Here is a 20,209-nt window from a genome sequence, read left to right as displayed (position 1 = left end):
TACCAGTCAGGACTGATGCCGACTTATAGTGCTAGCTCACTGAGATACCATGCCGCAGTTTAACATGAATACCCCACTCAGACACAGTATATTGACCCCGAGCCGACCAGTCCTTGTTTTAGCCCCTCAATTCCCAGCGCCAGACAGGATAACAACAAGTACCATCTTTTAACGTCTTGACGCGGCCGGGAATCGAACCCCGGACCTTCCGCTCTCCGGGCGAACGCTCTACCACTAGACCACGGAGGCGGTTCAATAACAAAAGGGTCTATTTTGTGCTCACATTGCTACCAACGCTATTGTCAATATAAGCCGCCCAGCAATCATATGCAACATTATTATATACTGCTAAACAATGTTATAAGACAACTATATCAAAGAGTATAGTGATAGTGGTTCATTCCCAACTAAATCGGCTGGGCCAGCTATTGTAATCAGACGTCTATCAGAGAATGAACAATACATTTGAAGAGAGAGACCAGCACACAGACCAGATCTTTTACGGTACGAGGGCCGTTCAATATATAACCAGCCTAACCTATTTGCTACAGCTCCTCACTTCTTCTTTTTCCACATAAACACCATTTAGGTCTATGCACTTTGTCCAGCGATGTGTGATAGCTGCTGCTACATGAATCAGTGGAATAAAACTTTAGCATTTTATTATCATGTTGGTAGACTCATATCAACCGAAGTATATATCGATTTATCCTCACTTGATATATAATCGAAGTTATATTTACTAAGATGTTTCAGAACAGGGAGGGGAAAAGTCCAGCAAACTTCACAGTCAAAATACTTCAAATAGATAGCGTGTGTGTTTTGTGCATTAAAAAACATATTTGACTGTTTGTAGCTTCATACACTGTAATTACAAAACATGTTAGATAGCTTTGACTATCATATCTGACTCATTCGTATGAGATGTATGACCATTACGGTAAATTAGCCCTAGTAAATACAGAAAAAGAGTCAACAATTGCTAACAATACTGGACCAATGGCCCTTAAGGAGTCAATTGTATTCTAGCCAATTCACTTGTGGTTAAGGAAGTCCGGGTTTGGCAAGAGACAACAAGATAAAAAGTCTTCACGAAACCTATCTGTTCAATGAAGGAGGAACAGATCTTTGTTTACTGGATAAACAGATGACCCTTGTTCAGTTATATAACTAATTAAAATAATGCAATTATGCCTGCCCATGGCTTCGAGGTTTTTGTTTTGTGCTTAACAAATATATATGAATATATATTAGTATGCTGCTTATTTTGGTGTGTCTTTAATAATGCGCTTGGACAAACTAGATGTCTAACGAGTGATACATGACTACACAGGTGCGTGAGGACCTACTCACGCTTGCTGATAGAATACAAATTAACCCTGATCATGATGATTTGTTTTGTTTATATAAACTGACGTCCAAAAGAAACTTTACCAGAGTTTGAAATCACTCTTGCTCAAAAACAACAAAACATACATGTATGAAGTAAAGTGTATTGAGAAGATCAATATATCAACATAATCAACACTGAAAATGACAATTATACCGCGACCGAGAATGACGTCAGAGCCCCCCAAAGTTGGGTGTGGTACAAAACTCGAGCTTTCAGAATCATGGACAATAGGCAGGGTACATAAACAATCGCTCACTTTCAATAACGAGTCATTAGTAGCGTGTGTGACCACCAAATGCCTCAATACACGCAAAAACTCTTCGACGCACAGAAAAAGTCAGTCGTCTGAGGAGGTCACGTGGGATTTGACGCCATTCGTCTTGGAGGGCCAAGATCAGTTCTTGCCAGTTGGCTGGAGAGTGTGGTCGTTGTCGAACACGACGATCCATCAAGTCCCAGAGGTGTTCTATGGGGGACATGTCGGGTGAGCGTGCAGGCCACGACAGGTGGTTGACGCTGTTGGCTGCGAGGATGTGACAATTCTGGCTGCATGGGCTCTGGCGTTGTGTCATGCTGATAAATGACACCACGTGACTACTGTTAGAGAAATGGTAGGACAACTGGACGAAGAATGTTATCCATGTAACGCTGAGCTGTCAAGTTTCTGTCAACGATGACCAGCGGTGTCCTCTCCTGCCCACAGATCCCTCCCCACCCCATGACACTTCCTCCACCATATGGTACGACCTCCTGCACCACTTCGGCGGTAAACACGTTGTCTTCCATCAGCCCTAAACATACAGAATCGACTTTCGTCAGTGAAGACAACCCTCTGCCAGATACGTCGTTGCCAACGTCGTACAGTGCGGGCCCATCTCAATCGCAGACGACGATGTTGCGCTGTCAATAGCTGTCCTCTGTATGGTCTAAAAGCCCCGATTCCATGAGCCCTGGGTCTCCTGGCCACTGTCTGTCGACTAACCCTGTGACCTAAGGCATTTGTCGCCGATGACGTCACTGTCAGGAAGCGATTTCGGAGGTGCAAGGTACGCAAGTACCGGTCATCATGGGGCGTGGTCACCTTGGGCCTGTCTGTTCTTGGCCTGTCAGCGGTCCGCCCTGTCTGTCTGTAACGTTGCATCAAGTTGGTAACGGCAACACGGGAGCAACCGAAGGTTCGTGCAATATGGGCGTGGGTGGCTCCCATCTGTACCATACCCAAGGCTCGTTCACGTTGTTCGACTGTGAGTCGTGGCATTTCTTTTATTACTGTGGATGTCTGACTTGACGTTGCAATCGTTTTATACCCTTACCCGCACGTGCATTTGCAGTTGTCCGTGGTGCACGTGTTTTTCACTTTTTCGCGTTTTATCTCGCAAACATGTAACAGACGATTAACATTTTCTGCATACACTATTGTTGTATTTAGGTTATGTGTTTTAGATAGACTTCATCGAAAAGAAATTATACTTTGTCTGAATTTATATTTTCAGTTGGTAAAGTTTCTTTTGGACGTCAGTTTACCAGCATTGTATCCATTTCACACACACCAAGACCATACACTTACAATAGTACATGAATGTTCCTGGGTTATTTTTGTACTTACACTTAATCAGCAATATTGATGCTATTCACGTATATTACAGTATTTTAAACAATAGAGTTAACTTTCCTTTCTAGGACTATATTAGAGTGGCGATGTAGATGCAGCTTTTCTCCCAAGGGTGGACTAAAATCGACTTCGTTATTCCAAATGAAAGCTTTCATATTGTACGAGCCATATTCGCTCTGCATAGTTGGTTTTTTTAGACATACCAGACATCAATAACCATGGGTCGAAACATGCCCCGGTTCTGCTTATTGGTTTGTCAGCACTATACCCACAGTTGTGAATGTCTCCCACACGAGACAATAACTGTGACACTGACTGAGAAACCGTTAGCCCATTATGAACTTTTGCACTCTGTGTCACCATACACACATTGTTTTGGTTGTTGTGTATCGTTGCAGTTTAAAACAAAACTACATGAACATTAGTCATTTTAGGAGGTCTCCAATAGTGGACGACATCCTCCATTACTTAGATAATTTACAGATAACCTCCACTAGTTCAACCTCCATTAGTTGAATAATTTACAGTACATTAGTAACGCACAAGCTCTGTGTTTTCAGTCATGCAGGTGGTAGGTTTGTTTCGGGAGAGACAAACTGACAGTCTACGTATATTATAGGACAAAGACAACAAAACAAATGATTTCAGAAATATTTATGCTGAACATAAATTCAAAATTTCACAGAAAATGTTGTGCCGTCACCAAGTTTCATTGTGAAATCGCGTCTGTCACTTGTGTAGGGAGCCTGTTCGCCTTTTGATGGGCCAAGCGTCGGTCTTGTCGATGGTTGATTGCCTGGCGGATCAAAGATTGCGGCGTCAATAACAGGGGGACCAATTACAGAAGCACTGGGACGTCTTGATTTTCTCTGCACGATTGAGTCTACTGTATCCGCCATTTCCTTGGACGTCCTCTGATAAAAGAAAAGCATATTTTGCTTGATTATATCACATAAACATTTAATTTTGCATTATATCAAAATGCAACTTTTATTTCCTCGTCATCTTAGTTTTAGTAGTACAACGGGGGCTTGTCACGCAAAAAAATAGCAGCTCCAAGATATATAATATTATAGTATACTGACAGTGGGTGTGACCACTGAATATATAGAAATATTATTTGGGATTCGAACCCCGGGGATGTTGATTCGAAGTCGGGCGATTGCTAAAATGCATTATCGCGTCATCTAACATCCACGGTAATGTTGCAACTACAAGCAGATTAGAAAACGCCATATACCACATTTAAAAATTGTGGGAAATATACAAACGTACAGGTAAAGTTTAGACCTTGTAACTTCGAATTGCAATCGATTTATGTCCCGTCTTCTCGGCAATTAGCTGTTCGTCTACTCCGCTGTCGTAAAGCCGAGTTGCTGTTGTAGCTCTGAGGGAGTGATTTGTGTAAAATCCGCTGAACCCAGCGGCCTTACAGAGACGGCTGACAGTTCACCGGAGTGGATGAATCCCAACGGCCGCATCAGCAAACCAAACCTTGCCTGCAGTGTATCGTAACGGGCGCAAATAGAAGGCGTCACACTTTCCATGTACTGGTCTGAAAACAAAGTGAACTGTCATCAATTCATGCAGCTGGCCGTACAAAGTACATAGTGCATAAGAACATTAGAATGTAAGGTAAAGTCATCCAAAATATGTTAATCAGGTGCACATTACGTTACACAGACAGGTAGAACTCGCTGACTGACAGACATATAGAACTCGCAGACACAAACGTCGCATAGGAACTACCTCTTCCTTTTCACAATATTAGTTGTGAACTTGTGAGAGAATTATATTTACCTTAATGACATATACTTTTCGTACAGTCTGACGAGGCATCTTCCAGGGTTTTCCTCATTACTAGAGATGGTCACGTGTTTCCTTTCAACCTTCCTGTGCTTCAGCCCCCCTCTGTTCGTTTTGGAAATGTCCTCAGTATATTTCAGTTGTTTGACGCCATTGCTTGACATCAACAACTGTAACTGTGAATTTGAACCACTGCGTAGGTATCTGTGTTCATCTCCTGCCCTAAGAGCAAAGTGCAACCCGATTAAATAGACGAGGGTGTCCAAGAGCTTCTGGGGTGTATCTTCTCCGAGTATACCTGTTTCCCAAAGTACATTTTCCTGCTGTTCAGTGATGACATCCGCTTGTCGTTTTTCAACCCCTATCCCTTTTCGAGCTAGTAATTTCATCTTTGCATCAAGAACGGATCGCATACCGGTGTAACAAGATGACTCAAAGAAATAGACGGCAACCCCATTCCTTCTTAAGTAATACTGAAGAGAAGACACAATTTCGTACAGAGTGTTGCCGCGGTACTCTTCACGCTTTTGGTTTCGAACCTCCGACAGAAATAACATCAATGTTCTGTTCAGATCATTTTCGTCTTCAGCTAACGATACTATGTTTTGATTTGCTATTGGAATTTCATTATTACTGCGTTTTTGCCTCTCAACAACCCAATTCTTGAAAATATTCAAAGCCCATCTACTCTTATGTTCAGTGTTCACAGAGTGTGCCGAATAGCACAAATGCACCATATCCGTTTCAGAAAGGGGAGTACCGAACCGAAGCTTTTCATTGTCTAGATTGGTTCCCAACTGTGTAACCTGTACGGCTTTCTCAAAACGTTCATTGTCACCTTTTAACGAATCTAGTATTTCGGAATGTAACTGTCTCTTAGACACCCGTGTGCCAATAATTCCTGATTCTTCTATCATCTGACTTGCCAAGTATAGTTCGGTGTCGCAATTATCATCAAAGTTATCCTGACTTGTATTATACGGTTCAGTGTCAGTGTTCTCATCAGAAAATAACCGGCCTAATTCAAAATTCTGACAATAATCTTCTTGAAAGTTATCCATATAAAGCAATGTTTCAAAATGAGAGTTCACAACCACATCAGACTGATTACAAAATGTGTTCTGAGTCACGAACAATTCATCACCACAATCCGACATGTCTCCCATACGGACCAAATTTCCACGACTCGTATGCATGTGGTCCTCCAATAGTTTAGCACGTGCATTGCTCCGTTTCATCGAGTCGATCATAATCATTTGATCGAGGAAGTGATGATACACGTGACCTCCGTTAGTATCGCACGATAATTATGTGAGTACATTAGTTTGGTGGACAGTTTTGGAGAGAGTTCCAGCCTGCTTCACGTGCGAAACTAATAGCGAGTTTGAGGACATTCTCCTTCACATAAAACGATATATTTGTGACTACAACAGGAGTAGGTAATAGGCAATTCCCTATTTGGACTTGTACCACTATAATCCCGTTTACACCTGTTGTCACCTTTATTTGTTTGTTTTTTGTTTGTTTGTTTGTTTAACGGCGCACCAAACAATATTCCACCTAGCTGGCGACGGTCTGTAAATAATCGAGTCTGGACCAGACAATTAAGTGATTGATATCATGAGCATCGATCCACGCAATTGGGATACGATGACATGCATCAACCAGGTCAGCGAGCCTGACCACCCGATCCCGTTAGTTGCCTCTTACGACAAGCATAGTCACCTTTTACGGCAAGCATGGGTTGCTGAAGACCTATTCTATCCCGGATCTTCACGAGTCGATAAAAGGGTATCAGCATATGTGAAAATATAGTAACGTAAACCCAATATTTCAAATGTTGGAAACATACATCTTGTTTTAATTAGCACCGGTAATATGATCATGTCAAAACTATTCAAACACGTACCCGTGATATCTGGAATGATACATAACATTCTGAGGCATGAAAACATTTGAAAATTAAACATTTACCAATGTTTTCCCACCAAAGGAAATGTCCATATTTCAAACCCTAGTAAACTTAGAAATGAGTCGGAAATTTCAGCACTCATTACAATTAAAAGGAATGCATTGCAAATACTCTATGATCAAGTATTTACTGCAGTAGCAACTTTTGAATTCATACTTTGAAATGTATGTAAATTGGTCGCAGCATTTATGACAATGGTGCTTGTGCATACGACTATACGCGGTGATCATACATTTCTAAAGTATATATATTTTCATATGAAATAAACGCCCAAAGACAGCTTATATCGGGAAACATAAGCAAATCCGTCCATAGAATGCATTTCCTACTGTATTTGAGTTTATTTCAGTGGTGTAAAATCCGACTTTTGGTCCTGTTTTCTAGGCTAGTGTCTTTCTGATAGTAAATCCCTCAGCTCATTGAGTCTATACTGTGTACGATCTGAATTAAATACTATCGCGCGGACTCTACGTGATAATGAGTAAGGGACACTGTTTTTGTGTTTGAGGTATTTTTTAGAATCGGTTGATTTGTAAGATACATCTGTTCAATGTAACTGGATGATATTGTACCCATTACATCTAGTAACAAAATACTTTTATCTTTCATCGCTAAAGTAAACGTTGAACTTAGATGGAGTGTCTGTACAATATCTCTCAGACACTGTCAATCTTGTTCACTCCAATTCCAAGGATAAAAAAACAATCATCTAAAAATCATTTTCCATATGTTTTGTAATCCCTGTCGAAATTCAATGCGAATTGTTCACCAAATGTTGAGTGCAATTTTTCCTCCAAATAGCCAAGTACAAGTGTTGCATAAGTAATATAAAAGTATTATTGTTAAGAATAAATCGATAATGGATTCCAAGGTAATGTCATGCTTGAACGGTGTTTAATTATCCAGTATTCAATACCTTTTATGCCAAGATCATGAGGAATGTTTCAATATAAACTAACTGCATCAACACTGACTTACTGAGTAACATTTTCGACTGAGGCGGGAAGCTGGTTAAGAAAGTCTTTGGTATCTTTTATGTATCTTTTGACACTTTTGGTGATTGGTTTTAGCGCTTTATCCATAAGGTCACTGATTTTGTGTCGGGGACATTTGGGTGCAGCAATTATTGGTCGTAATCTTAAATCATATACAGGGGGTATTCTTGCATAAGCAGAATTCAATATTTGACATTATTCTTGAATCTGTGCACTTATGAACTGGGAGGCCATAAAAATTACTTTCATAATTCATAATTAACTAAATAATCCTCTTGGCTTTTAGTTAGGCATTAAGAATGTGAATGTACTTATCTTTTATGATTAAGTAATTCAGATTTCTCCGAACTGTCTGAAAGTTTCCTGTAACGAGATTCATCTTTTAAGACATCTAATAAGAGCGCTTGGTAATAATTGTTGTCCATATTATAGCGCCTCCCTTATTAGCTTCTTTAATAACAATTTAATAATTTATTGAAAATATGTTCCGAGCCACTGGTTCATTTTTTTAAATGTTTGTTTTACGTCTTTATGGGTTTACAGTAAGGGTAATCTTGAAGGTGGTTAATAACTTTTCCAACACTTTGTTATTACCAGGTTTTTGGAGTAAAGGTGCTTTTGTGTTTAATAATGATAATAATCTTAATTTCTGGGATCAATATCAAAATGACTTTGGCATCTCAATTCTCTCAGTCTATGGTCAGATATTGGCGCATACTCAAATTTATGGCAGATAATCATACAATATTAAAAATTATCACATAATAATAACAATATCTATAGCGCTAAACGTCGCATACATTGGATATTCGTGTATAGCGGCAGATCAATATTTTGATTTCTCTATTTTTACCATTTCCCCTTCCGGAACAGCATCGTCGGTGCAGGGACTGCATATCGGTACTTTTCTTGAAAACGTATATGACATATTTCCATCTGCACCATCATATCGTTTCCCGGAGTTGATAAAATCCTGAATATTTTTACTTCTTCCTCACTGGATTTTTGAAAATCATGTAAAATGATTCGGCATTGGGGTGTATAATGATAATTGTAATTTCCTCTGTCTGCATGAATCCGCCAAAAGAAAACCATGCCTTATTTGTTATGAGAATATTACTTGGGGACATTGGTACATGGGGATGAGTAATCGTTGGAAAGACATAAACAAAATTTGTGTCATGATATGCGTAAATACCTTGACACAGTTTCCGTGTAGGGAGATATTAGCACTTTTGGACAGTGTGACTAATTTATGTGTCAGGCTACAGGAGTAAACATATGTGACCATTAGGGAGGTTAAATATAACAAACGCACTCACAACGTTGTGGGTTTCAGTTTTAGCAACATCTGCATGTCTCCACAGATCTACTTCATTTTAAAGTAATACTACAGCAATGTAGCTATTAATTATTATGAATCATGTATACCATTATGATTGTTTAACTTAAAACCCCAAATTTATTAAAGACAATAACAAATGTTTCAGGAAGACATTGTTATGAAAACATATTCCTAGTTTTGTTTTCATATGTTTGTTTTCTACTTTTATATTACATAAATATTTAAACTGAATTGTGCCGTATTCCTATTCTGATTCGGAAGGTACCACATCCAATCCATTATATACTTCAGTGTGAAAGACTAAGTCGTCCAAAGTTGAGAAATGTGATATTATCATAACACTTAATGTTTCACACTTAACACTTTGACGGTGCTATAGTCATACAAGAGTTACCTCCCCTCAACTTGTCTCCCTTTATCGTAAGTGTCTGGCCCGTACACAAAGTGTTGACCTTTTTACGTTAGTTCCAGGTTGATAAGGCAAAATAATGACAGATAGTAATTTATGGAGTTAATGTCGCTTCATGCCATTTGTTATTCTCTTAAAAATGTTTCGTTATAAACTGTAATTTTCTCAATTAACTCGTCAATCGAGGCTGTTCGTTTTGCAAAGCGCCATTTTTGTTACTTGACCAGCGTGCTTTCTTTCGCTTCCAACAGCTGTCTCGTACCTTTCAAGAATATTTTTGTTAAAGTTGATTTTGTATATAATCATATCTATTTGTATGATACAGAATTTTCGTGACCCTAAAATATATTTTGTTACTTTTGTTTATATTGTTTAAGATTTGCAACCACGAAACTATTTCTTTAGTCGCAGAAGTGGTGAACCGTCCCTATGATAGGTAGGGAGAATATACGATTGAAGGTTTTTCATTTGTAATGAAATAATTCAATTTTCCGCTAGACAACTACACAAAAGGTATATAATAAATAGGATATTCCATGTCTTTTGAAACATCATGTTTCTCTCATCTCGTCATGGGTGAAATAGAGAATATTTCATGTGTCGAGTGAAATACTATGTGAAAAAACATGATTATTATTGGACTCATCGAATATCCTATTTATTATATATTTTTGTTACTTTTTCATATATTGTTTAAGATTTTTCAACCACGAAACTACTTTTTTAGTCGCAAATACCAGTGGCGGTGAGCCGTCCCTATGTGATAGGTCGGGAGAATTAACGTTTCAAGGTTTCACATTTGCAATGAAATAATTTAATTTTCCGCTAGACAACTACACAAAAAGAAAATATTAAATAGCATATTCCATGCTTCTCTCATCTCGTGATGGGGGAAATAGTGGCTATTTCATGTCATATTACGCCACCCGTGAAAATATCTCGAAGCAGAACCCTGTGTACGATTCCGACTGATGTGATGTTACTAGGTGTTCGCAGGAAGGTGAGCGTAACCTGCAGCACGAGTTGCATCCGTCACAAACACCTGCAAAGGCGAATCAATCAAATTGTCACCTAAGCAAACACAGGAACATATAGCACGAATCAAAGTAGGGAATTTCATGTGACCTTGTTTTTGTCACTGATGTGTCCAGTTTGGATATGTCCTCCACATGTCTACCATAGAGCTTTTTGAAAGCCTTATTGATCTTGAGTTTTGCAACCTTGTTCAAACAACTTTTGAGCAAGAGTCGTATGACGCTCTTTGAAAACTTAGTAGAAAGAGCATGTTACATTATACCATAGGATTGCGAAATGTAAACACCAAAGGCAGGTAGTGCTGGAATATTGCTCGACATAAAGGGAAATTTGATTTTTGCATTGTTGAAATCATCCCTCTTGTTATACAGTCGGCATACTTGTCTTGTGGAAATTGTCTGTCACTCTCAATCTCAATGTACAGATCTAGATTGAGATTGCTTGTCAGTATACATCATTTCTAATACCCTTTTAACCTCACACTTTTTCGCGAACACCTGGTGTTATCTCTGATCTCAGTGATCCATTCTTATAATTTCCCATAGGTACTTGCCCTTTACGCCAAGTGGAATCTGTTTCGGCAGAAAATCTAGGATGTTTTTTCTCTTGCATTGACAATTTATATATAATATAGTTGGCTTGCGATGAACAGCAGTGAATTGTCTGTAGGCTACATTTTTATCACATTTGCTTTTCACCCAGACATCAGATTTGGAGTTAATGGTCCATCCTCATATGCACATTTAAAAACGTGAGTCTTGCGATGTTTTCCCAGTCCGTGGGTGTCTTTTTAATGCACAACATGCACCTCACGTTGAACAGGAGTGTGTATCTGAGACTACAGGCGACATTATTACCATATGTTTTCTTCCTTCCAGACGTAAGATTAACCAACTTCACTGTGGAGGTCCATACTTCTGACCCGATGACCAGCAGCAACACCGGCCTACAAGTCTGCTATTTGCATGAAGGCACGGTGGGCAGAGGTCTGACGGTAGACTTGACCTGCGCCGTCAACACCATTGGACGTTACGTCAGAATCGTCAAGTACAACTCCGGTTGGAAGACTTTAACCTTGTGTGAAGTGGCGGTGAGGGGAGCCCCAGTGCACAACACAGGCGGAGGTAAGGGAGTTCAGGTGACCTAACACAGTTGAGGGAAGTGGATTACCAACATTACAGCACCCCTGTCAAATACTCTAGTTACTTCACTCCTCGAAAACAGATTCAGCTATCTGTCTGTAACTTTGTGTTATGTCATCCCAGAGATGATGTTTTTCAGGAACCTGTTGATACCGCACATTACACAAAGCAAAGTCTATGGTGCCACGAACTCTCTGAATTACCTTTGTAGAACAAAGTGTTGATAGGGATCTGTTGGAACTTTGAGGTATGTCGTCTGAAAGAAAGTAATTCGAGTAAACGCGCTACAGTAAACTACGTTTATAACAAACATGCTTATAACGAACTGACGGATATAACGAACATATTTTTAGTTCCGGCCATTTGCTGTACATATGCTGTATATATGAACTACGGTATTACGAACTAAAATTAGTGGTCCCTTTGAGTTCGTTATAACCGTAGTTTACTGTATCTGAATCGTGACTCGTGAAACTAGAGGCGCCAATGTCACTTGAGTGTCACAGTAACACACACAATCGGAGTGTAACATGTTTTATAAAAAAAATATATATTTTAAACTGCACTCTTATAGTATACATCCCTTAATATGTTTCAGTATCATCTGCCGTGTTCGGTCGTCACAGCACAGGAGCCAGAGAGTCTCACAACATCATCGCCAGCCATGAAAACATCCGGAAGCTCGACTGTGCCAAGATGTGTCTCCGTAAGGCGACTTGCAACGCCTTCAACACCAGGTCTCCCTCAATGGGCGTGGTCAGATGCGAGCTGCTGATCGTGGCCCTTGACCCCGTCGCTAATGCAGCATGGAATGTATATAAGATCATTGTGTAAACGTGGTGTTATAGAAAAAGGCAGTCCTCGCACGATTATATTTAGCAGTGTGTGCATCGCGAACTAGATCAATAGCGCTTTTTAAATACATCATGTGCACGTTTATCTTTCAGTCGGTTCTGGTAATGAGCGTTCGCTTACTTACTTACTTACTTACTTACTTACTTACTTACTTACTTACTTACTTACTTTAACGTGCGCTTTCCGACATTATGCGTATTTCGTACATGGCTGAACGTACGTTGCACACCCTGCTAAATATAGCCGCTCGCAGTCACCTGACTGTTGACCTCTGCCCGGATTGTAGTCACGTGATGAGAACTCAATGATGACGTTTATCGCTAACAAAAAGGATATTTCTAGAAAAATCGCACAATGCATTTTTCGTCACTACTGAAGGTAATATTTCTTGTCGCCTGAATGGCTTTTTTTTCACTTTATACGTATTAGCCCACATGCAGCTATCGTCTTTCATTAATAATAACGATATTCTATTTCAAGAAGCGAGGACTATTCGACTTTCCGAAAAGTGTTGTTATCTCCCTTTGCAAAGAAAATTAGAGTGATGTCCCCTTTTCACGTTCACTTCCGCCGAGTAAACCTTCAAAATGGCGGCAAATAACAATATTGACGTTGATGATGAATTCCATCAAATGACAGTTAAAGAATTGCGTGAATACCTACGGGAACGAAATCAAAAGGTGACTGGGATAAGAGCACAAGTTTTAGCGCGAGCAAGAGGGGCGAAGGCACTTCGTTTGGATGCAACCACCTTAGTACAACCAAGTAAAGGCGTTATATCCTTGCAACGGAAGCTCGTCACACCCAGCGGATATCGAATGCCAGACCCCACTACATTAATGATTGGATGGAACGATGCTGTTGAATCATTGCCGGAATTCTCAGAGAAGGAAATCTACAATTATATGGTACTTAGCAACCATAGGACTTCAGACACGAAACCCATGATGGCTAAACGACAAATGAAGGCAGTGGTGTTTTACCAAGATAGACATGTTCACGGCGTAGCTCTACACAACATCCATCACGACTGTGACCATATGTTTGTCAGATGCCGTGTCATACCATCACTACCAACAGCGGATCCTAAGAAAAGCCCCGATCACGAAGTTTGGGCAAGTCTCTCAAAAGTTACAGGTCGTGTTCATTCAGCAAATTGTACTTGTGCAGCTGGGTATGTAGACTTTGCATTTATATAACTACAGTCGTGTCATCTATATCTAGATCGCTGTTTTTTTACAAACAAAACGTTTAAAAACCTTTTCAAAGAAAATATGTTCCAAATATTAAGTTTGATCAAAAGATTTGTAAATTATTAATTCCAAATACCAGCAAAGTAATTGATACATTTTAAAATCTCTTCCTTTGTGGGACCTCTCATTCACTTTTGTTAATTTAAATAAATAAACAGATTATTGATATTGTTGCTTATTAATATGTGACATCTTTAGCTGATTACATTAAAAATAATAATTATTTAGGGTGAAATAGAGGAAACATGACTGTGTCATTTTATATGCATTTGATTGTTATTTCATAATATTAAAGCTAGAGTCCAAATAATATTAATAAATATAACTAATTTTGTTTTTGCAGTGCCGGGGAGGCTTGTAATCATGTATCAGCCCTGCTTCATGCCCTTGCAGACATTAGTCAGAAGAAAAAGGATGGTTTGCTTTCATGCACATCAGTTGAGTGCAAGTGGAAAATTCCCAGAAAAAGGAAGTTGGATCCAATGAAATCGGATGACTTGAACCTGATGTCAAGTGGCAGGAAGAGTCAACAAAAAGGTACTGGGACTACACAAGGTACTGTCGGAATACAGAATGGAACAATCAACAAAAGATCAATGTGTCCCAACAGCAACATGCCACAGACAACAATAAATCTCACAAGATTTAATAAGAAGTTAATTGGTCATGAAACAAAAAGTAAATGTGGATATGTTGTTAATACAACTACTGTTACTCAAGCTCCTGAACCTATGCCAGAACTTCCAAAAATACCATGCATTGATCGTTGTATTCCTGACTATGTTGATATTAAATCGCCAACCTGTCAAACTACCTTTCAAAATTATTTTGATTCCATGAAAGTGTCAGAAAAGGATGTGAGGTCAATAGAGAGAATGACAAGAGGACAACATAAAACAAAGTTTTGGAAGGAAGCCAGATTGGAAAGGATAACAAGTTCACAGTTTGGCAAAGTATTTATCCGACAGACATCTACAGCTCCAGATAGACTTGTATGTGACCTAATGGGATATCGGGGCGAATTTGGTAACAGACATACCAGATGGGGACTTTCACATGAATCGGCAGCAAGGCGGCAGTATATCAACAAAATGGCAGGTCTTCATCCACAGTTGAAAGTGTCCCAGTGTGGACTAATTGTGAATACAGACTACCCTTACCTTGCAACTAGCCCTGATGGACTTGTGTCATGCACAGATTGTAGTACATGTAGTAATCAACATGGCTTAGTAGAGATTAAATGTCCATCTGTTTTCAGAGATCTAACACCAGAAGAGGCTGCATCAAATACAAATTTCTTCTGCCATATTGTGGACAAAAATGTGACTCTAAAAGAAAACCATGCATACTACTTTCAAGTACAAGGACAGATGGCCTTGACCAAAAGAACTTGGTGTGATTTTGTGGTGTGGACACTCAAAGGGATATCTATTGAAAGGATTACATTTGACGAGAACAAGTGGCATCAGATGGTCACAAGGCTTCGCAGCTTCTATCTGTCAGCCATTATTCCTGAAAAATATACCCTACGTGTCCAGCGAGGTGTTTCACTGTATTAGATTGACCGTTGCACTACCATCTTACCAGTTGTTTTACCCTATGCTCACTCAGTCAATTCAATGTTTCACTCAATACCATATCATATCTTTCTTTGATAGTCATAGATACTTACCATTCAATCGGTGAATTGTTACTTAACGCCGCATTCACGGCGACTGACCATTCAGATAGTATGTCGCTTAGACATAGGATATCTTCTTCTCCTTGTAATTTCTTGAACCATTCTATTAAGCCATAACATATAATAACATATTTTCTGTAACGTCTTGAAATGACAACATGGACAACATGATTTAAGAAAATCATCAAGCGTTTATTTCTTTCATTTTAGTTATTGTCACAAAAATTAGAACCATGGGACTATGATCCTGCTGTCACAGCTAAAACATGAAATTGTTTATGTTCTTATATGAAGATAAACTCACACTCATGAGTACACAAAAAGAACTTTTAGAACGCCAGCTTGTTTCCGTCAACGAATCAGTGAAACTGTTGGAAGATAAAATTATCTCCAAAGCGGATCAACACTCTCAAAACATCATCAACACTGCTTGTCAAGCAGTCAAAGACAGAGAGCACAAGTCCACACATGAAAAATTCAACACCAGATTTGTTAGCCTACAACAGGCGGCTATCAAATCTGACCCCTTCGCCGCCAAACTATACGTGCAAGGGACCCCGACCCAGAAACGGGCCAAATCTCCCAAGTTTCGCCCCTCGAGACAACCATCACGTGATCGAGCTCGTGGACTACGCAGACCACGACAGAACTTCCGCCCCGACAGGGGCAATCAAGGAAACAATTCGCGGGACCTCAAACGGGCCCTAGAGCTGTTGTCGAAACACCTCAACTTCAACAACAACAGTTTGTGCAATAAACTTTCTAATCTGAATCTGAACAATAACTCAGATAATAAAACTGGTGAATCTTATCATGACAACTTTGTTATCAATCTTTCCGATTATGACCTTAATCCATCTGAATTAGAGGTTCTTAACAAGGGACTCACTTTTAGCCCCACCCCTAGATTTACTGACAAAAGTAAAACCTTTTCCGACCTGAAACAATTTTTCAGAAAATTATGTCTCACTCATTTTTTCCATGATTCTTCCATTGATGGCACTTCACACCCGCTCCAAAACACACTGGATCACAAATTCGGTCCCAAAAGCACTTGGACCCCTAGACCTTATACCGACCCAACACTAGAGTCGTTTATCAAAGCAGTCTCCAATGATTTTAACAAACTTGGTAATATAAAATTCACATCAGTCTGCTTGTTTACTCTGCTAGTTACTCTGTGTTCATTAGTCATCCACTGGCTTCCAATTAGCTTAATCACCTCTCTGTGTCCATCAACTAGTCACTGTAACAACTTAGATGTCAATAAGTGTATATATACCTTTGTTGTTTAGCCCTATCCATCACTTGCTTGATAAAGGTGTTAGGATCTACACCGAAACGTCGCACTAATTGTAATAAAGAAGTTGTTCATCCAAAGAACTTGTCTTACTTCAGGACAGTACTACACTACCCACCCACCCACCAAACCGCAAATTAGCGGCAAGGTAGTCAACTTCGTAAATGAGAGTTGCAAAAGAGAAGGATGCAAAATCTGCAACTCCTTAGGTAAAACACATACGTTTCGCAGCTCGACATTAGGCAAAACATTCAAAATCCACAAGTTTGAATGTACAAGTAAAAACATAGTTTACTTGCTAACTTGTAACAAATGCAAGAAACAATACGTTTGAGAATCCAAAAGAGAATTTCAGACTAGACTGAAAGAACACTTTGCAGACATCAGCTACAAGAGAGACAAACCTGTAGCTAATCACTTCAATAGTGATGATCACAGCACCAAAGATGTTAGATATAACATCATAGCACAGCTCAAGGAAAACCCTGAGTCTACTGACACCACAGTTAAGAGGAGAGCACTTGAACTGAGGTGGATATTTGAGCTAAAAACGTTCCACCCGCACGGTCTCAATGACAGAATGGTTGGCTGATTAATTTTCCCCCTTTGGTCAACTTGCTACTTAGATGAAGAGTCAGGATTTTTATATCAATGCTTTGATTCAATAAGTAAAACAAAAATAGACAACCAGTAGGTGGTCATGTCAATAGTCATATTGGACAAAAATAGACTTATTTGTCTAGACTTATTTGGCTCAATGTTTTCAATACAAAATTGTTATCATGATACCATGATTATTAAGTTTAAATACAGCAGAAAATATCATGTGACCATTCACATCTGGAGCTGCAATAAGATTATGCTAATCCTACTAATTACAGAGCAAGCAAGGAACTGTCATCAAAGAAGTAATTGTCATCAATTTCTTGGTCATGAGGATAAAGAGGGGGAAGCAGAGTAGTCAAAGCATTACAGATTTTCCAGATTTTGTTTACAGATTTTGAAATTGTAATTGGAATTATACCCTGCAAAATTCTGAAATTCTTGACACGTTCCATGTGCCTTTCAACATGGATTCTCAAGTTCGCTATTCTCCTAGTTTGTTCAATTTCTACAGCAGTCAGCTGTTTTCTCTTATGTTTCTTTGGTGGAATTATTAAGAGTATACCTCTTGGTGTTGTCAAGTCTGAGATTGTAAATCCCTTATCCGCCATGATTGCATCACCTACATCACACAAATCTAAAAGTCCTGATTCTACTGTTATTTGCCGGTCACTTATAGACCCTGACCACAAGTCAGAGACAAAGCTAACAACACCATTTGGAGTGACACCAACAAGCGCTTTAAATGTTATGTGACTTTTATAATGACTGTACATTTGTGACTGTTTACCAATAGAGTAAGGTTTTTCTGTAAATAATTCTGTACAATCTATAACAACCCTTGTATTTGGATACAGATCTTTAAAACCTTGAGGCATAGTTGTATTAATAGTATCCATTGATGGCCAGACAACTAGGAAGGATAAATTGTTGTACAAAATATCAATCCATCTATTAATGACATCAGCACAGCAGCTTCTGGAAATATGAAATCGCTTTGATAAATCAACAACTAGGAGTCCAAGTCTAAGACGCATCAACACTAGAAAGAACTCGTCTATCAAAGACAAAGATTTAGGGCGTCCGATATTGGATGTTGGATAGTCCCTGTCATGAACCTCAGAAAACTCGTCAAATAAACATGAAAACTTTTCTGCATCCACAAGACCTGTATAATAGGTTACCAATTCTGAATCATTCTTCACATCAAAAAATGTTAAATCAGGAAGTTTGACTTGAGTGGCTTGATTGCGAAAGACTTTTTTATTTTCAGTCTCAGTCTGAGTCATTGCACAGGATGTTTTCACAGGATTTAAACACTGGAACATTACATCGTCAGTTTGAGTAGACATGCTTCTAACTTCCACCATTTCTGTTTGCGATGATCCATATCTTATGCAACTGATGTCGTCTTCACACACAGCCTCACAGTAGTCATGCAGCATAATTGATGCAACGTCATAGGATCTGTCAAAATAATAAATAGCTTTTCATCACATTAAATATATAGTTTTTTTTCCGATATTTTGAGGTTAAAGGAATTAAAATTAATAAAAAATAAATTAACATAAATCTGTTAATACAAAAGCTAATATAAGAAGTGTATTATCAAGTTTATTGGTCAATGCTCTATTATATTTTATGCTCTCTATATATATTTTATGCTCTTTATATTTTATTGTTCTGTAAGTAAGAGAGACTACACCATGATTTTTATATTTTGTCTTGTTAAGCATAACTTCTCATAATAATCAACAAATTCAAAAAAGAGAAAAAACTTATGTTCCCGCTGTACCTGGCACCTTGACTGAATGTTGTGGAATGATGTTCAATTTCATCAGACTGAGGAGTCCCTCCATGTACCTGCATAGTCACTTTGGGAGATTCAGGGTCACAGGCCTGCTTGAATGGGCTTTCATTTGGCTTCGAGGTATCAACAAAGTCAGCATCAGACACCTGCAACAAATTATCAACAGACACTGAGACATTTTTTTTCTATTTATTCAAACAAATAAGATGAAAGAGGATACATAAAATTTTAAGATCAACACAACTTGAAACGATTTTGTTTGTTTTTTTCATTTCAAGTTTTAATCATAGCACTTTTTTCACAATCACATAACATTCACAAACGATAAAACACATTAAATACACCAACAATAGCATAAATCTTATAAGAATCAACATAACTCACTGTGCAAGTACTGTAATTTTTCTTCGGAAAAATCGATGGAACATCATGCCCTATGCCTGGACCGTTACCACCCACGAAATGTTCTGAGCATATTTCCGTGTGCTTGGTCACTGTGAGGTCTTTTCTCACTAACCGAAGTCGCCTTATCCACGCTTGTCGTAGGGACTTGCTTACTGGAATGACGTGTAGAGATACTATTCTTTCACCGACTATCTTTCCCCTAAAATTGCTACAAATACAGCAGTATTCCTTCCCCATTTTGACAGCTTCGAAGCAGCGCGCTGTTTTCGACGGAAGTTGACAGTACTCGGCGGAAGTTCATTCAACCAATTGAAGAGTTCCAACTCAAGACGGATAACTCTCATTGAACTTGACTTTTCGGAAAGTCGAATAGGTTCAACAGTTTGCCTTCAACTTAAGGTCTCCGTATATGGGCGTGGTCAGAAGCGAGTTGCTAGCCATGGCCCCTCGTTCCTCCGCCAATGCAACATGGGATGTGTATACGATGAAGGGTGTTGAGTGTATAGCAGAGTGAGTGAGTGAGTGGGGGTTTACCCCGCTGTTACCAGTTTACCAGCTTTACCACAGTAGAAGATACCACATTTGGTCTCCAC

General features: G+C 39.0%; 2 protein-coding genes across 2 annotated transcripts; one reads left to right on the top strand and one right to left on the bottom strand.

Annotated features, from left to right (window-relative positions):
* The first annotated feature begins 12,908 nt into the window (after nucleotides 1-12,908).
* On the top strand, nucleotides 12,909-15,489 carry LOC125381150. The gene is made up of 2 exons (XM_048397444.1): nucleotides 12,909-13,738; nucleotides 14,161-15,489. The coding sequence occupies exons 1-2, from the start codon at nucleotides 13,152-13,154 to the stop codon at nucleotides 15,374-15,376; spliced, it is 1,803 nt and encodes a 600-aa protein (XP_048253401.1). The 5' UTR covers nucleotides 12,909-13,151; the 3' UTR covers nucleotides 15,377-15,489.
* A 1,398-nt stretch (nucleotides 15,490-16,887) lies between these two features.
* Nucleotides 16,888-19,987, bottom strand: LOC124141094. Its single transcript, XM_046508992.2, has 3 exons — nucleotides 19,596-19,987; nucleotides 19,197-19,357; nucleotides 16,888-18,868 (listed from the first exon to the last, which is right to left on the bottom strand). Exons 1-3 carry the CDS (start codon nucleotides 19,851-19,853, stop codon nucleotides 17,674-17,676), a joined length of 1,614 nt encoding a protein of 537 aa, XP_046364948.2. The 5' UTR covers nucleotides 19,854-19,987; the 3' UTR covers nucleotides 16,888-17,673.
* Between the last annotated feature and the right edge of the window lie 222 nt (nucleotides 19,988-20,209).

This window comes from Haliotis rufescens, unplaced genomic scaffold (assembly GCF_023055435.1).
Source record: "Haliotis rufescens isolate VD_foot unplaced genomic scaffold, xgHalRufe1.0.p SCAF_17, whole genome shotgun sequence".
In the NCBI taxonomy this organism is placed as follows: domain Eukaryota; kingdom Metazoa; phylum Mollusca; class Gastropoda; order Lepetellida; family Haliotidae; genus Haliotis; species Haliotis rufescens.
This window is presented reverse-complemented; position numbering and strand designations above follow the sequence as displayed.

What these genes read in the sequence shown, in the direction of transcription:
- LOC125381150 (XM_048397444.1), top strand. Translation starts at nt 13,152, where the DNA reads ATGGCGGCAAATAACAATATTGACGTTGATGATGAATTCCATCAAATG. An exon ending in AATTGTACTTGTGCAGCTGG is followed by an intron (nt 13,739 to 14,160) that starts GTATGTAGACTT and finishes TTGTTTTTGCAG; the next exon opens with TGCCGGGGAGGCTTGTAATC.
- LOC124141094 (XM_046508992.2), bottom strand. Translation starts at nt 19,853, where the DNA reads ATGGGGAAGGAATACTGCTGTATTTGTAGCAATTTTAGGGGAAAGATA. An exon ending in AAAATTACAGTACTTGCACA is followed by an intron (nt 19,358 to 19,595) that starts GTGAGTTATGTT and finishes AATTTGTTGCAG; the next exon opens with GTGTCTGATGCTGACTTTGT. An exon ending in ACATTCAGTCAAGGTGCCAG is followed by an intron (nt 18,869 to 19,196) that starts GTACAGCGGGAA and finishes TTATTTTGACAG; the next exon opens with ATCCTATGACGTTGCATCAA.